At 43.7% G+C, this 15,514-nt stretch overlaps 1 protein-coding gene and 1 pseudogene across 2 annotated transcripts in view; one reads left to right on the top strand and one right to left on the bottom strand.

The window, feature by feature from the left end:
• Positions 1-15,514, top strand: part of LOC135195515 (ubiquitin-like modifier-activating enzyme 1) — a 139,275-nt pseudogene that overhangs the window by 26,082 nt on the left and 97,679 nt on the right.
• LOC135195034 (dymeclin-like) overlaps positions 1-15,514 on the bottom strand; it is a 64,020-nt gene that overhangs the window by 23,322 nt on the left and 25,184 nt on the right. For both annotated transcript variants that reach the window (XM_064221354.1, XM_064221363.1), the window contains exons 3-8: positions 7,496-7,642; positions 7,039-7,169; positions 6,046-6,232; positions 5,462-5,589; positions 5,124-5,309; positions 4,144-4,451 (exon numbers count right to left, since the gene is read on the bottom strand). In XM_064221354.1, coding sequence (XP_064077424.1) covers positions 4,144-4,451; positions 5,124-5,309; positions 5,462-5,589; positions 6,046-6,232; positions 7,039-7,169; positions 7,496-7,642 — 1,087 coding nt within the window. The remainder of the gene's footprint in view (positions 1-4,143; positions 4,452-5,123; positions 5,310-5,461; positions 5,590-6,045; positions 6,233-7,038; positions 7,170-7,495; positions 7,643-15,514) is intronic.

Raw genomic sequence — 15,514 nt, 5'->3', positions numbered from 1 at the left:
CTGACGCTCCCCCCCCCGCTCGCTGGCAGGACCAGCGTACGTGGGGGGGCTGCAGCCGATCACCAACCCGCGGTGGGGATCGATCTGCAGGCCTGGCCGTGCCGCTCACCTGTGGCGAGCGGCTCGACTGAGCACGTCGACCCCGGTCCCGTGCGTCAGACGAGCTGCTGCTGGTCATCGTATCCGCCCGGTCCCTGTGGGAGCGGCGGTCAGGTGACCTGCAGAGCTCACTTTCGCGGTGAGACCGGTGAGCGTCCTCGCGGCACGTCAAACCGCTGGTACCAGCCGAGGCTGGTACCGTCGGTCGAGGGGACCTCTTCCCAGCTTCAACCGGTGGCCGGTCAGAGACCGTCACGTCCACCCGAGGTACCGGCTGGTCGCTGCGAGAGCGGCCGCTGGCCTGGCGAGAGTCACCTGAGCGGCTCTCGACAGTCTTCTGCTCCGTGCCTCGGTCATGACGCTGAGCGAACTCAGGCGTCTTAACTTTGGCTGCACGGTCACCCGAAGGAGACCGTACACTCGGAACTTCTCTACGGACGAGAAACCGAGCCGGTACCTGGCTTAGCAGCAGAGCTGCCAAGACCAGGCGAGGGTGTACCAGCGGTAGCCAACACACAACCCTTGGTCCCCGTCTTCTTCTTCTTCTCAGAAGGGGAGACGGGCCCCGTTCCCGAAGGAACAGGAGGACCAGCAGAAGAACCCCCCCGTCACACCGGAGTGTGACGAGCCCTTCGAAGTTCCCGAAGGAGTCTTCTTAGGGGGAAAACCCGGTTACCAGCCGGTCGCTGCGAGAGCGGCCGCTGGCCTGGCGAGAGTCACCTGAGCGGTTCTCGCCAGCCTTCTGCTCCGTGCCGTGGTCTTGGCGCCGAAACTTTGGCTGCACGGTCTCCCGAGGGAGAGCGTACACTCGGGATCTCCCGCGAACGAGAGACCGAGCCGGAACCTGGCGTAGCGGCATCGCCGCTAGCACCAGGCGAGGAAGTACCAGAGCTAACCGATACTCCTCTGGTCCCGTCTATCTCTTCCTTACGGAAGGGGAGACGGGCTCCGCTCCCGAAGGAGCAGGAGGACCAGCAGAAGGACCCCCCGTCCCACCGGGGTGGGACGGGCCCTTAGAAGTTCCCGAAGGAGACTTCTTAGGGGGGAGAGGCAGCCTTCTTCTTCTTCGGCTTATGGGCCTTAGAAGTCGAAGGGGAAGAGGCAGCAGCAGACGAAGACGAAGATGACACCTTCCTCTTCTTCGTCAGCTCACGCAGGACAGTCGTCAGGTCCTCCATCCAGGCCGGAGTCGGGCCTATTGCCGAAGCAACACGGCCCGACTGCACCTGTCCGGAAGGACCTGGGACTGGGGAAGACACACCATGGGCAGGACCAGCATGGACAGGCGCAGGAACCAGGAGCGACAGGAACAGCAACCAGCTCAGGAGCGGCAGCGGTAAACACAGAAGGGACAGCCAAGCCAGTAGCGGGAACCACATCAGCGACAGGTACAGCAGGCCCAGCCATCGCCTCGTAGAATCATCGGCAGCCAGCGGGAAGCTGGTACTGGCGGCCGGTCCAGGGGCGAGCTGCTGGAACAGCGGAAGTCTGGGGCAGGCAACACGAAGAAAACACAGGCGGCGGCGGCATACCCCTCCTCGGTACGGCGGCGACCGGCCCTAGAAGCGGCAGACGGCGTCACCGACACAGCATGGGGAGTGTAGACCAGCGGGGGGAAGCAGCATAAGCGGCCGTGAAGGTTGTAGTGGAGACCGCTCCAAGGTCACCGCCCCAGACCTCGCTAGACGCTGCAGCAGATCGTGGATGCTAGGCACGCCCTGCAGCCGCAGTGGCCCATACCTGTCCAAGGTCGTCTCCCACGGATGTAGCACCTGCGGTAGCACAGACAGATTAGTAAGAGGGGTTCCCTCACGCACGGGGGGGAGACATGCCCCACCCCGAACGGAAGGAAGACCCCAAATACAAAATACGAGGAAGCTGAGCGGGGGGGCAGGAAAGAAGACGAAGAATCGGATACCAAGGGAGTCGCGGGAGAGCTTTCCGACGACTTCCTGGCAGACCTTCGCTTCCCCTACCCCCGCACAGCAGTGAAAAGTAATATGAAAATGAAACAGAATACTGCACTTGCGATTCACTTCATAGAACTTAAAGGGGAAAAGATCAATTCCCGGGTAAGAGCGGAAACTTGATCCATAATAATATGATGCTATCATAATTATAAATGAAAATGAACAATACTGCACTTGCGATTTCACTTTCACAGCAATAAATCGTAAGGATTAATTCCCGGGTAAGAGCGGAAATTGATCCAAAATTAAATTTGATGCAATTAATAAATGAAAATGAAAAGAAAACTGCATTGCGAATCCACTTTCATTGCATTCTATTCATACAAAATAAGAGGCTCGTGCCGAGCGCAATCAAGTTCTCGGCAACGAACGCACAGGGCAAAAATATAATGAAAAAGAGTACTTACATCTTTCAATTACACACTTTCGCCCAAAATACATGACTCGGCGCGAGTGCGCCCGCCCTCGGCACCGAGACATAATTAAATTCAATTTCATGAAAAGAGCGGAAATCGCCGCCTCTACGGCGATAGCTCCATGTTGATTCATAATTAAGTAATGAAAATGAAAACAGTGTACTTACAGTTTCATTTTCTAGATCAAACAAACCATTAGTAGAAAACACAATATAAACAAAGCATACGATGATGAAACGGGCAGAGAGCGATGACGAACACGTCCTTCACACCCGCGGCCGAAAGCAAAAGTGATTCTTCACCTCTTGGGCGCGCGCACGATCGGACAAGCAGTTAACTACCGTTCTCCCCTTGTTCGAAGCTTATGACCGTCCCAGCTGCCGCTAGTTACCTTCCTATTGTTAAAGGGCCTCAGGTTTGTATTACGTATCGGAACAAACTGGGAGTGGGCTTATTCTTCTCTGCCTGTCAGTGCTGTGTACAACGAACAGAGGAATTTACTTCTTTTTCTACAATGGCTTTTTCTTCTCAAGGGTAACAGCAAGAAACAAATACTGTCCCCTTCTGCTTACATCAAAAGATTACAAGAATTTACTCCGAAATGTTCGACCTTGTGTTATCATAGTCGAAGGTTAAGGCCCACAAGGTCTGTATTCTTTTCCTCTTTGGCCTAGCAACCATCCTGCGTGCGTCCCTAGAACCATCCCTTATGCAGGAATGCTGAAATGTCACCGTACCTCTCTTAAAGTTTTACTAGAGAAATTTGAGGTATACATGCATTCAGATATATCATCCATTACAGCAGGTAATGTGTTACCACCTACAAAGTATGCATAAGTCTTCGTGTTCCTCAAATGTTCGTCACAACTTTCATCCCTTTGTCCTCCTTTGGTTTTGAACACACATTTTATTACAAACCCATCATATTTCTTTCTCTTACCATTAATATATTTTTTACCGTTTTATGACATCTATCATATTTCTTTCTCTTACCATTACATCAGATTGCTTTATATTCAGTTAAGAATACCTCACCTGATATAAATAAGGAATAATTTTCTTTATTATTTACCTACTCATCACAGCCAAATCAGCTTGTGTTTCAGCTTCTCCATTCTTGTATAATAACTTTTCCCTGGACTTGTTTAATTTGTAAAAATTTAATTAAATTTTGTTCACAACAAAATTAACTATTTCATATGAAGCCATTTTTTTATTTAAGCCTTTTGTGCATACAAAATCATCTCAGATGTTATAGTCCCCCTTAAACTTATGCACAAAATCAGTGTCAGTTGGCGGGGCTGCATACTTTAAGTGGATTCCAAGTCTTAACTATTTTGTGTCTTATTTATTTAGTCTTGTTCCAAGAGCTGTGATAAATATAGTGGGTTTTGGGCACTTACATTATAAGAGATCCAACATTATAAGAGATCCATTATTTAAAAAAAAAAATTGTGACAAACATCAAAATGGGTCACAAGTGTGAAAATGAATATTACCAATACTTGCAGTGGAGAAATAACATCCACAATGGTTTGCAAATCAATATTATGTATGTATATTAAAAAGTATTATTTCTGTAATGTAACCACACATTGTGAATTTTACTTCTCCAAAACACGTTTTAAGCCATTACGAATTATATTTCCACTACTTACAATATCATGAATCGTTTTGTTGAAGGAGTCATCTTCTGACAGAATGAGCAGTATTATCAGGGACATATAAATGTGATGCGAGGTACTATCTGGAGCATGGTACAAAGTTCTAAGAATTGGCAAAATAAGGTTTTCCATGTCAGTTCTTGACAGCACGTAAGTTCGAAAGTCTTCATTCTTATGCAAAAGGAGATAAAGAACCAATGTTGTTTGGTCTTCTTGCAGGTGAGTATATAAGGTTTTGTACAATGTAGCAAATTCTAACTTGAAAGTAGCGACTGCTTGGGTGGGGGTACTCTCGGCAGGATCTGAAAAAATAGCAGCTACAGTACACGACACCAACGAGATTACATAAATGTTCAGTTTAACGAATGAATACAGATACTTTAGAGATAATACAATAACATCTAACCCACTTTCAATATAGTAGTACAGTACATATATCAGTTCTTGTATTGGCGTGGTCACATCCTTTGGACAGATCCAATGCCTTGTTCCTGCATAGGAATCATCAGAATCAACAAGTGTTTAAAAAAAAATCCTCCTTACTGGCCACAAGTAATTCCTCTGGCTTATTCTGCTGCATCTGTAGAGGACCTCACTAGAGGGCCTCACTATGTTGTGGGATCTCATGAGGTTTGTGTCCTTTCATCCTTCCTAACCTTTGAGTATAATCTAAAGCTCTGCCATCCTTACAGTGGATCCCTGGCTACATCAAGCTAACTTTGCCAAATTTCATCTTCATGATGGCACAAAGTTACATTCATGATAATAAAATTAACCATTGTCTATTAATGTACGTACAAGCAAGAACTGGCTATTTGACTGGTAAAATCATTTGGTAAATTACTCCTTTTATATTTTTTTCCTAGAAATTTGGTTTGAAATTTTTAAATACAATAATTTTTGATGCAGAAACAATAATTTTTGATACAGAAACAAGTATTTAAACAATTATATACTGTATATAAAGAGCATACCATGAAAATTTTGTGCATGTAGTAATGCTTGTCTGTAAGGGTTCCTGATGTTACGATCAGCAGTACAATGATTAGCAAGCACCAAAAGTAATAAAATGCTCTGTGTTGCGAGGGGTGACTCGGGGCCTTTCTTGGTGGTCTCTTCAGATCCAACCAAGCCAAAGGTAAGGACATTCCACAAACCAGCTGAAATAATAAAAAAAAAGATTTTTAATTTATAAAACTTACATTTTTAAATCTTGTTCCAATCCAAATCAGTCACATACAGTACATATTAATTTCATATATTATTACAATATCAATTTTGAAGACAAAGTTGCATAAATCACTTAACCTACATGCTAATCCTAAAACAACACTCCCGCCTTCATTTTTTGCAGGTGGTTTGTCTTGTGCCATAAAACGTTTCAACAGAGTTTTTACAAACAAACATGCATGGATGGAAGCCCGACCAGTCATCAACATTCTGAAAAGAAAAATACCTTTTGAATATACGTAGTTAGGTCTGCATTATTTAGTATATTTTACATAGACCAAAATATTTAAATTCTTAATTCCCCTTGGGCTGGCCAGAAATTTCTTCATAATTGCTAATTATCCAATGCACTTGAATAAAATATTTTAAAAAATTAACTTGCTTCTGGTTATCAATAAATAAAGAGCCCAGAATTTCAAAATATATTTTCATTTCTTAACTTACAAACCATTAATTTACAAGAACCAGGGATTGATCTTATGGCTTCTAAGATTAGGGGGAGAAATAATGTCCATGACTCTCAGAGCTGCCTTGGTTGTTACAAGTACTGGTAGTATATGTACAGTGTAAGGTATTTCAAGCCTTGAAATTGTTTAAAGTGGCTGAGAATACCAAGGTCAAATAAAAAAGAAAGCACTCTGCACACAATGTGAACAAGGAACTTACTTGAAAACTGCTAAGTGACAAACATCTCCTGAAGAAAAAACTAGTGCCGATGTCAGCACTATTAGTGCTGTGGTAGCTTCATGGTGGAGAGCATAAGTAAGGTCTACAAGAGGGACATCCACAATAACTTCTACTAAACTTGTTACCAGCTCTTCTACTAACGTTGAATTATCATCACCTGCTACGCCTGTTTATAGAATTAAATTTTTTACTATTAATAAACTCTTACATACCAAAAATAAAATTACAACAGCTAAAAGCAAAGTTATTCAACATTGGTGAGAAATAATAGTTTAAAATAAATGAAAATTTTATTTTAAAAATCTTAAAATATAAATAAAACTAATATCTAAATACATTAAACCTGTCAAAAATGGCAAAATTAGTGTTATTCTTCTACTCAACTATAAATAAACATCATTGCTTGAATGGGGAAAAGTTTCTTATATTTATCAAACAAGCAAGCTGTATGTAAATGGAGGTGCAACACCACTGTAGTAAATATATATGTTGGTTCCTCCAAGTGTTGATTATTTCCTCATTCTCCCCCCTCCTTAATTTTCCTTTAGTTTTTAAATAATATAGGTTAAATATAGGGATTTGAATGCTCCTTAATACACTCCTCGAAAATAACAATACCACTACTTGACTAATGACAAAATTAAACTATACAGGCGGTCCCCGGGTTACGACGGGGGTTTCGTTCCTGAGACGCGTCGTAAGCCGGAACATCGTCAAAAATCCTAAGAAAACCTTACTTTTAATGCTTAGAAAACTATGTAAACTGCATTCTTATGGCATTTTTCATCAAAAAAACCTTCAAATATTGATTATTTTGCATTTTTGGTGTCATATTTCATCTCCCAGATGAGCGTTGTAGGCGTCGTAACCCTGGAAATAACGTCTATTGACAAGCGTCATAACCTCGGAACGTCGTAAGTAGACACCGTCGTAACCCGGGGACTGCCTGTACTGTATATCTTTTATACCTACTTTCACTGGCTGAAGCTGGACCAGTCTGTAAAACTTCAATTACATCACTTTCTGGTAAATGTTGTAGTAGTAACTTGCAGATGCAACGAATAATGAAGAGCGCGTTGTATGCTTGCCAGGTAAATACATTGCTGCAATATACAAAAAAAATCAGCATTCCTTCATAGCATTCAATGAAGTATATACTTAAGTCCTCAGTGGTTATCATTACTATCTTACAATTAATACCATGTATAGAGGCAAAATTGTGCAAAACCATGTAGAGTATTTTATAAATAATTTAAGGTAACAAAGGTCAATGACGTTCACAATACTACTTAAGTATGATGTGCAAAATTCATTTACTGTATATGCAACTATAGTGGACATTTCTTCATGAAAATGAACCCACATCCTAATTTTACAGTAATACGAAAAGTCATCCCTGCTAACATACACTAAATATTATACTACTAACTTTTCACACTGGGTTGATGCTTTTAATTCTGTGGCTCTTGAAAGGAAGACATGGATCAGTGAGGCCACATTCCCACTTGTTGCATAATTCTTAACAAGCTCTTCGTACAGGGACGTTAAGGATTCCTCAAGAAGACGGTAATCTGAACTGCAATAAGAAATAAGATTGTTGTAGTAAGATTAAAAGTTACAAGGAAACTACAACAATAAACCAATACATACCATTTAATGAGTAATTATTGATGGGTGTACTCATCATGAATAGCAATTCATTACCCGCCATTCATAATTGTTTTGCATCTCAATATTCCATTATTTCTCTCTAAACTTTTCTCCATTTTCATTTTTTTTATATTGCACCTTTAACATCTTTTCACCCTTACTCAGCCACTTTGCAATTCTGATTACATTTTCCCCTCTGCTGAGTTGAGAACCTGATTTGCATTCCTACCCAATCATCTTTGCTCTTGATACATCTTTTAGTCTCTCCCCTCTTCTTCCTGTATAGATATCTACCCTCTTCCCTGCATGTCTTCAGTATGATACTACAGTAAAGGTTTTTAAAAAATTTTTTATTGTACTGTCTGCTAAAAAGCTGGTGGCAGAGTTTCATAATTTTTCGTTCACTTGCCTGACGCACGATTCACGCCTTCTTTATCTATTTTTCTTTTCAGACACAAGAAATCATATGTAATGACGTTAAAAACAGTCACTGATATCTTTAGAACATTATGTTATGTTATTGTGTAAAACTATGTTTATGCGATACTACTAGTGATAGGTGTCTATTTGGTAATGTATATCAGTGGTTGTGATATGACGTTTTTTATCACTTCGTTTCGTTCATGTCAATTTTGCGTGAACGAAACGAAGTGATAAAAACGTCATATCACAACCACTGATATACATTACCAAATAGACAGGAGACACCTATCACTAGTAGTATCGCATAAACATAGTCCTTACATTATCGTTTCCATACTAAGTTCAAGGTAGTTGAACTATTCCATTTGTTAAGTTTTACAGAAAACATTGGAATCTCACAAAATGCTATCAAATTTAAAAAAGAAAAGAAAAAAAAAAACGATAACCTAACAGTGTAAACCATGCGACCTCACTCTATTGCTTTTGATGTCATTATGTGCACGGGAATCTAATGTCAATGTGTCATTTATCGGTTTAAGAAATATCCCTCGCTGAGCGAGAGACAATTATTGCACTGCATTTGGTGTAAGTGCCTGTTGGAGAGATATCAAGAATGCTTAATAAACCAGAGATAATCATACATAGATGAATCAAATTGTTTAAAGAATGGCACAGTTTAGAACATGGGCCTAGAGGTGGAACACCTCGAACCACCTCAAGAGAGCAAGACAATACAGTAGTGTAAATATTGCTGAGCAACATTCATTTGTGAATTTTGAATTTTAGTGCCTTGTCACGATATTGCTGAACCAGGAATCATGACTAGCTCTACGCTTATGACTGGTGTCTGATGAATACTTTAGATGGAGAGGAAGAGATTTTTAAATCTACACTTGAAATCTTTGATAGGTGTCTAATGAATAAGCAAACTTATCTTTGATGGATGAGAGATTCAGTTAGTCTTACTCTTTTTGTTTGGGTTTTTATCGGTGGCCAGTGAATACCAAGGATAGGGAGGGAAACAGTTTCAATGATGCATGCATTTTTTTTTCTTCAAACCTGAAGAATATATTTTATTGGGAGATACTTTATTAACATCGACCTAATCCCTCCATCACTCCTATACGCCACCTCCGCTCTCTTCTACATCTCGGGCAACTCGATCCAACTTCTCGCTACAAACTCCATCACGTGAAAGCATTACTATATAACGGTTATTTTAAAATTCCCCAAAATATGTGCATACACTCGTGTTACACCCTGTATGATTGTTGTAGCCGTCAAAGAGCAACCCTTGATTAAAGCAGTAGGTTTTTCTTGAAAAAAGAAAAAAAAAATGAAATGGACTTAATGAGAACGTCACCTTTCATATTTCTTATCCTTTCAGCTACTTATAATATGCTTATGGTAGTAGGTCTAGGTATACATGTGAAACTAATTTTAATTTCTATTTAGAAGAAATGAATAGCTACAGAAAGATCAACCTAAGAAAGCTTTAATGAAAGTAAGCTTTTCTTAATGTATTCGTCAGTTTTGACTCCCACAGCTTTCCAACGTGTCCAATGAAACAGGATGATATGTAAGGAATTCAATGAAAAAGAAAAGATTGAATTATATTCGTTTGATTTTTTTATGATTGCTTTTTAACTTTGAATAGCTAGGTCTGAGTACATTATGTTAAGCAATTATGAAAAGGATAAGAAGAAAGGCGAACATGGCTAAAAAACAAGAATAATGGGAATAATCAAATAAAGCAGATTAATATGATATTGTTATGATACAATAAAGTTTCATACATACTTACCTGGCAGATATACATATACTTAGCTATAGACTCCGTCGTCCCCGACAGAAATTCAAATTTCGCGGCACTCGCTACAGGTAGGTCAAGTGATCTACCGCACTGCTCTGGGTGGCAGGACTAGGAACCATTCCCGTTTTCTCCTGCGGGGAGGCTGGGTGGGCCATCAAACGTATATATCTGCCAGGTAAGTATGTATGAAACTTTATTGTATCATAACAATATCATTTTCATACATTCAGCTTCCCTGTCAGATATATACTTAGCTGATTAGCACCCTTTGGTGGAGGGTAAGAGACAGCTAACTACTGAATAGACAGGTAAACAACATATGTTGTAGGTATTTATAGACCTTGGTTCCTACCTGATTAGGTGGAAGACTTCGTGGCTACTGCCTGGGAGTCTGCTTCACCTCAAGAGCCTTAGCGAGATAGTGATCTGTGGCCAAGAGTTCTTGTGGGTCTGTCGATGGGGTCTTATCCACTTACTCGGCAGAGCCTGACTGGCATTTGTCAATGGGTGCTAATCCGCTTATATGACAACACGCCTTATTTAAGGAGCACACAACCGATCCCGATCACCTGATCCTAACACCCGTGTTAGTTCTAAGATTGCCAAGAGTTATCCCCAAACTCTTCACAAACAACCCAAAACTCGAATTACACAGTCAATACGCACACACTAAAGTACAAAAAAAAAATTTTGTACCCCTCTAATAGTCAGATACCACTCGATTTCCTTACTGAACCGAAGCGACGGCCGCCTGTGCGACATCTGACACTTCTTCCAGCAGGAAGCCAAGAACGTATCTGACAAGAGGGTTACGTACACAAAATTAAGGATCGGCGCTTGCTCCAATACCCAGAACCGTCTGCGCTGACACAAACGGACCTAGAGAAAAACATTTCTCATACGTTACGCGCACGTCCTTCAAGTAATGAGATGCAAACACTGTGTTGCACCTCCAATATGTTGCTTCTAATACATTCTTCAGCGACATATTTCTTTGGAAGGCAATAGACGTCGCGATCGCTCTTACTTCATGAGCTCTCACTCTCAAGAGTTTAAAAGAGTCATCTGGGCAGTTCTTATGTGCCTCCGTAATAACGCTTCTTACAAAGAAGGCTAAGGCATTCTTCGACATTGGTCTTTTGGGGTCCCTTACCGAGCACCATAGACCGTGTTGCTACCCCCCATCTGTTTCTTTCTGTCCAGATAGAATTTAAGCGCTCTGACCGGGCAAAGAGACCTCTCTGCCTCTCTGCCTACTAGACTAGCCAGGCCTTTTACCTCGAAGCTCCTGGGCCAGGGTTTCGAGGGATTCTCATTTTTAGCAAGAAAGAGAGTCTGGAACAAACAAATAGCAGAGTCTCCTTTGAAGCCCACTCGTGACTCAAGGGCGTGCAGCTCACTGACTCTCTTCGCCGTAGCGAGAGACAACAGAAATAGGCACTTCCTTGTAATATCTTGAAAGGAACCCGTGTGAGGTGGTTCGAACCTTTCAGAAGATAGAAACTTTAGGACCACGTCCAGATTCCAGCTCGGAACTCTCGGTTCTTTTGATTTGGATGTTTCGAAAGAACGAATGAGATCCTGCAAATCCTTATTATTGGCCAAATCTAATCCTCTGTTCCTGAATACAGCCGAGAGCATACTCCTGTATCCCTTAATGGTTGGTACAGAAAGATGTGATTTCTCCCTCAAAAAAAGAAGGAAATCTGCAATCTCGGTCACAGAGGTAGTGGAGGAGGACAGCTTCTTCGACCTACACCAACTTCTGAACACCTCCCACTTCGATTGGTATACTCGCATAGTAGATGATCTGCGGGCTCTGGCGATTGCGCTTGCCGCCTTGCGAGAAAACCCTCTCGCTCTGACAAGTCTTTCCATAGTCGAAAGGCAGTCAGAGCAAGAGTGGGTAGGTTTTGATGGTACCTCTCGAAGTGGGGTTGTTTGAGCAGATCTGTCCTGTTTGGAAGAGATCTGGGGAAGTCCACTGTCCACTCCATTACCTCTGTGAACCAATCTCGGGCTGGCCAATATGGGGCTATCAGAGTCATCCTTGTCCCCTTCGAGGCCACGAACTTTCTTACCACTTCCCCCAGGATCTTGAATGGGGGAAAAGCGTACACATCCAGTCCGGACCAGTTCAGGAGAAAGGCGTCTACTGCATAAGCTCTGGGGTCGTCTGCCAGAGCGCAAAAGGTGTCTATCCTCTTGGAGAGGAACGTGACGAACAGGTCTATTTGAGGCTTCCCCCAAAGAGACCAAAGGATCTGACACACTTCTGAGTGGAGGGTCCATTCTGTGGGAAGGACCTGGAACCTCCTGCTCAGCCTGTCCGCTCTCACGTTCCTCTCCCCTTGGACAAACCTTGTCAGTAGTTATATTCCTTTGATTCGCCCAAATAAGAAGATCTCTTGTCAGTTCGTATAGAGCGAGAGAGTGAGTCCCTCCTTGTTTTCTTACATAAGCCAGATGAATGGCTAAGAGCTCCTTGCAATTTATGTGCCATGACACCTGCTCTTCCAACCAGGTGCCTGACACTTCCCTGGATCCTAAGGTTGCACCCCAACCTGTCTCCGACGCGTCTGAAAATAATATCAGGTTCGGGTTCCGAACTTCCAGGGACACACCTCTGTTTTCCTCTAGAGGGGGTAACCACCACCTTAAGTGATTTTTCACCTCTACCGGAATTGGAAAAGTATCGGAGAGCTGTCCTGTCTTCCAATTCCAATTCCTTTTCAGGAAGAACTGTAGAGGACGGAGATGCAGTCTTCCTTGAGGAAAGAACTGTTCCAGCAAGGAAAGGGTCCCCAGGAGGCTCAACCATTCCCTCGCTGAACTACGCTCCTTCCCTAAGAAGCTGGAGACTGTGGCGCAACCTTTCGATATTCTCTCTTGAGAAGGAAACACTCGAAAACCCAGAGAATCCATCCGAATCCCCAGATAAACCATGTTCTGGCTGGGGATCATCTGAGATTTCTCGAGGTTTACGATCAATCCTAATGACTTTGTCAGGTCTAATGTCGTTGAAAGGTCCTCCAAACACTGTTTCTGCGACCTGGCCCTGATGAGCCAGTCGTCCAGGTATAGGGAGATGTTTATTCCCATCAGATGTAGATGTCTTGCTACATTCTTCATTATACTTGTGAAGACTTGAGGAGCCATGGACAGGCCAAAACACAGGGCTCTGAACTGATAGATCCTTCCCTCCATCATGAAACGAAGGTACTTCCTCGACGAATGATGAATCGGGATGTGGAAATAGGCGTCTTGAAGATCGAGGGACGCCATCCAATCTCCTTGGCGAAGGGCTGCAAGGACTGAAGCAGACATTTCCATGCTGAACTTCTGTTTCTCCACAAATCTGTTCAGTGCACTTACATCCAGTACTGGTCTCCACCCCCCCGAAGCTTTCGCTACTAGAAAAAGGCGATTGTAAAACCCCGGGGAGTTGTGATCCAGTACCGGCTCGATTGCTCTTTTGTCCCACATCTGTTCTACCATTTGACGAAGAGTATCCATCAGTACAGGGTCCTTGTATCTGGCGGACAGTTCCCTCGGCGTTGACGTCAGGGGAGGGGTGTCCTTGAATGGAATATAATATCCCTTCTTGATGACTGACATGGACCATGTGTCGGCTCCTATGTTTGCCCAGGCTTCCGCAAATTCTTGCAACCTGGCACCTACAGGTGTTTGGAGGATCACTTTCTCATTTCCCCTTCTTAAAGGGTCGGAAGGAAGCTCTTCCTCTTCTTTCCGTCGTCTTTCTTCTGGAAATAGTTCTAGCCGGAGGGCCTCCTCGAAAGGGCTGCTGCTGCGTTGGACGAGCCCCTTTCTTTTCTTCATTGGCCACAGGCCTATTCTTCCTCGAAGACTGCCTGAGGAGATCTTGAGTCGCCTTCTCAGTTAGTGAATGTGAAATGTCCTTCACCAACTGAGAAGGGAACAAATGCTCTGAAAGAGGGGCGAACAACAAGGCGGATCTCTGTGAAAGAGAGACGGCCTTAGTGAGGAAAGCACTATAAACTGCCCTCTTCTTCAGCATTCCCGCACCAAAGAGGGAGGAGACCTCTGCCGACCCATCCTGAACAGCTTTATCTATGCATGTAAGTATGCTATGCAAAGCTTCCGGGTTTAGGTCTTCCGCTTCCTGGGACTTTTTGGCCAAAACCCCAAGGGACCAATCCAGGAAATTAAATACCTCCAAGACGTGGAAAAGTCCCTTGAGGAGATGGTCCATTTCCGAAAGACTCCATGTTGCTTGGGCCGAGTTCAAGCCGTGTCTTCTCGAGGAGTCTACCAGACTTGAGAAGTCCGATTCGGCCGAAGTGGCAGAGACAATCCCATATTTTCTCCAGTCTCATACCATATGCCTCTTCTACCCGTTAGTTTGGCAGGAGGCATACAAAAGACCGTCCTCCCTAGTTCCTTTTTAGTCTTAATCCAGGAGTCTAGAGACTGTAGGGCCCTCTTCATAGATATGGCCGGTTTCATCTTGAGGAAGGACGAAGACTTGAGTGATTTAGCGCTCGAAAATAGAGAACGCGGAGAAGGAGGAGCAGCTGGAGTCAACGAATCTCCATATTCTTCTAGAAGGAGAGAAGTAAGAACTTTATAGTTCGACAGTCCTTCTTTGTTAGTTACCTCGTCTTCCGAAATGTCCTCTAAGTCGAGAGGATCGGAAGGAGAAAGCTCCCTTCTTTCATCTGTCTCCTCCTTTGACTTCTTCCTTTCCCTCGATGAAGAACTTCTAACAGGCGAGGGACTAAGAGCTATTGACTCCCTACGCCTATCCTTAGGAGAATCTTGGCTAATTCAGATTGGCTCCTGGCGCCTATCAGGCTCTTCTCGTATAGTATGCGCCTGGCGCCTGGCAGGCGCTTCTTCTATCCTAGCTGGCACCTGGCGCCTGGTTGGCGTTCTGCGCCTGGAACGGTCTCGGGAATAATCAGGCTCTTTGCGCCTGGCTGGCTCATCCCTTTCTGTGAGAACTTCATAGTCATCAACATCCTCACTGTCAGGTGTTCTCTGGCGCCTGCTTGGCGCCTGGCAGGGGCTTCTTCCTCTTCTACCTCTCGCCTGCCTGGTGCTTCGCTCCCCCCAGAGATGGCCGCCTGTGCGACAACTCCCCTGGAAGGCTCGTTGCGCCTGACAGGAGATCGGTGTCTAGATCTTTTGACAGGAAGCTTGTCGTCCTTTCTGCGAGAAGGCTCCTTGGAAAGGACTCCTACCAACGACGCTAGCTGCTCTTGCATGTTCATCAAAATCTTCCTGGTAGAAGACTCCCCTTCTTCAAAAGCAGGAGAGGGAGATCTGGAAGGCGCTTGAGGCTCCCTTACCGCAAAGGGAGTTAACTCCTTTCTAGCTCTCTTTATGACTGAAGGCGCTTCTTCTTCGGAAAAGCGCTCGGGGCTAGAGTTCAATTCAGGCTCTTTCCAGTTTCTCTTTAACGGACGGGAAAGCTTCGTATCTTTCCATCCTCTTTTCGGTGAGGAAGATCCCGATGATGAAAAGCACTCTCGTAGGACGCTTTTTCTGTAGCGATCTCTGGCAGTCTGAGATGTAACA

This window comes from Macrobrachium nipponense, chromosome 20, assembly GCF_015104395.2.
Source record: "Macrobrachium nipponense isolate FS-2020 chromosome 20, ASM1510439v2, whole genome shotgun sequence".
In the NCBI taxonomy this organism is placed as follows: domain Eukaryota; kingdom Metazoa; phylum Arthropoda; class Malacostraca; order Decapoda; family Palaemonidae; genus Macrobrachium; species Macrobrachium nipponense.
This window is presented reverse-complemented; position numbering and strand designations above follow the sequence as displayed.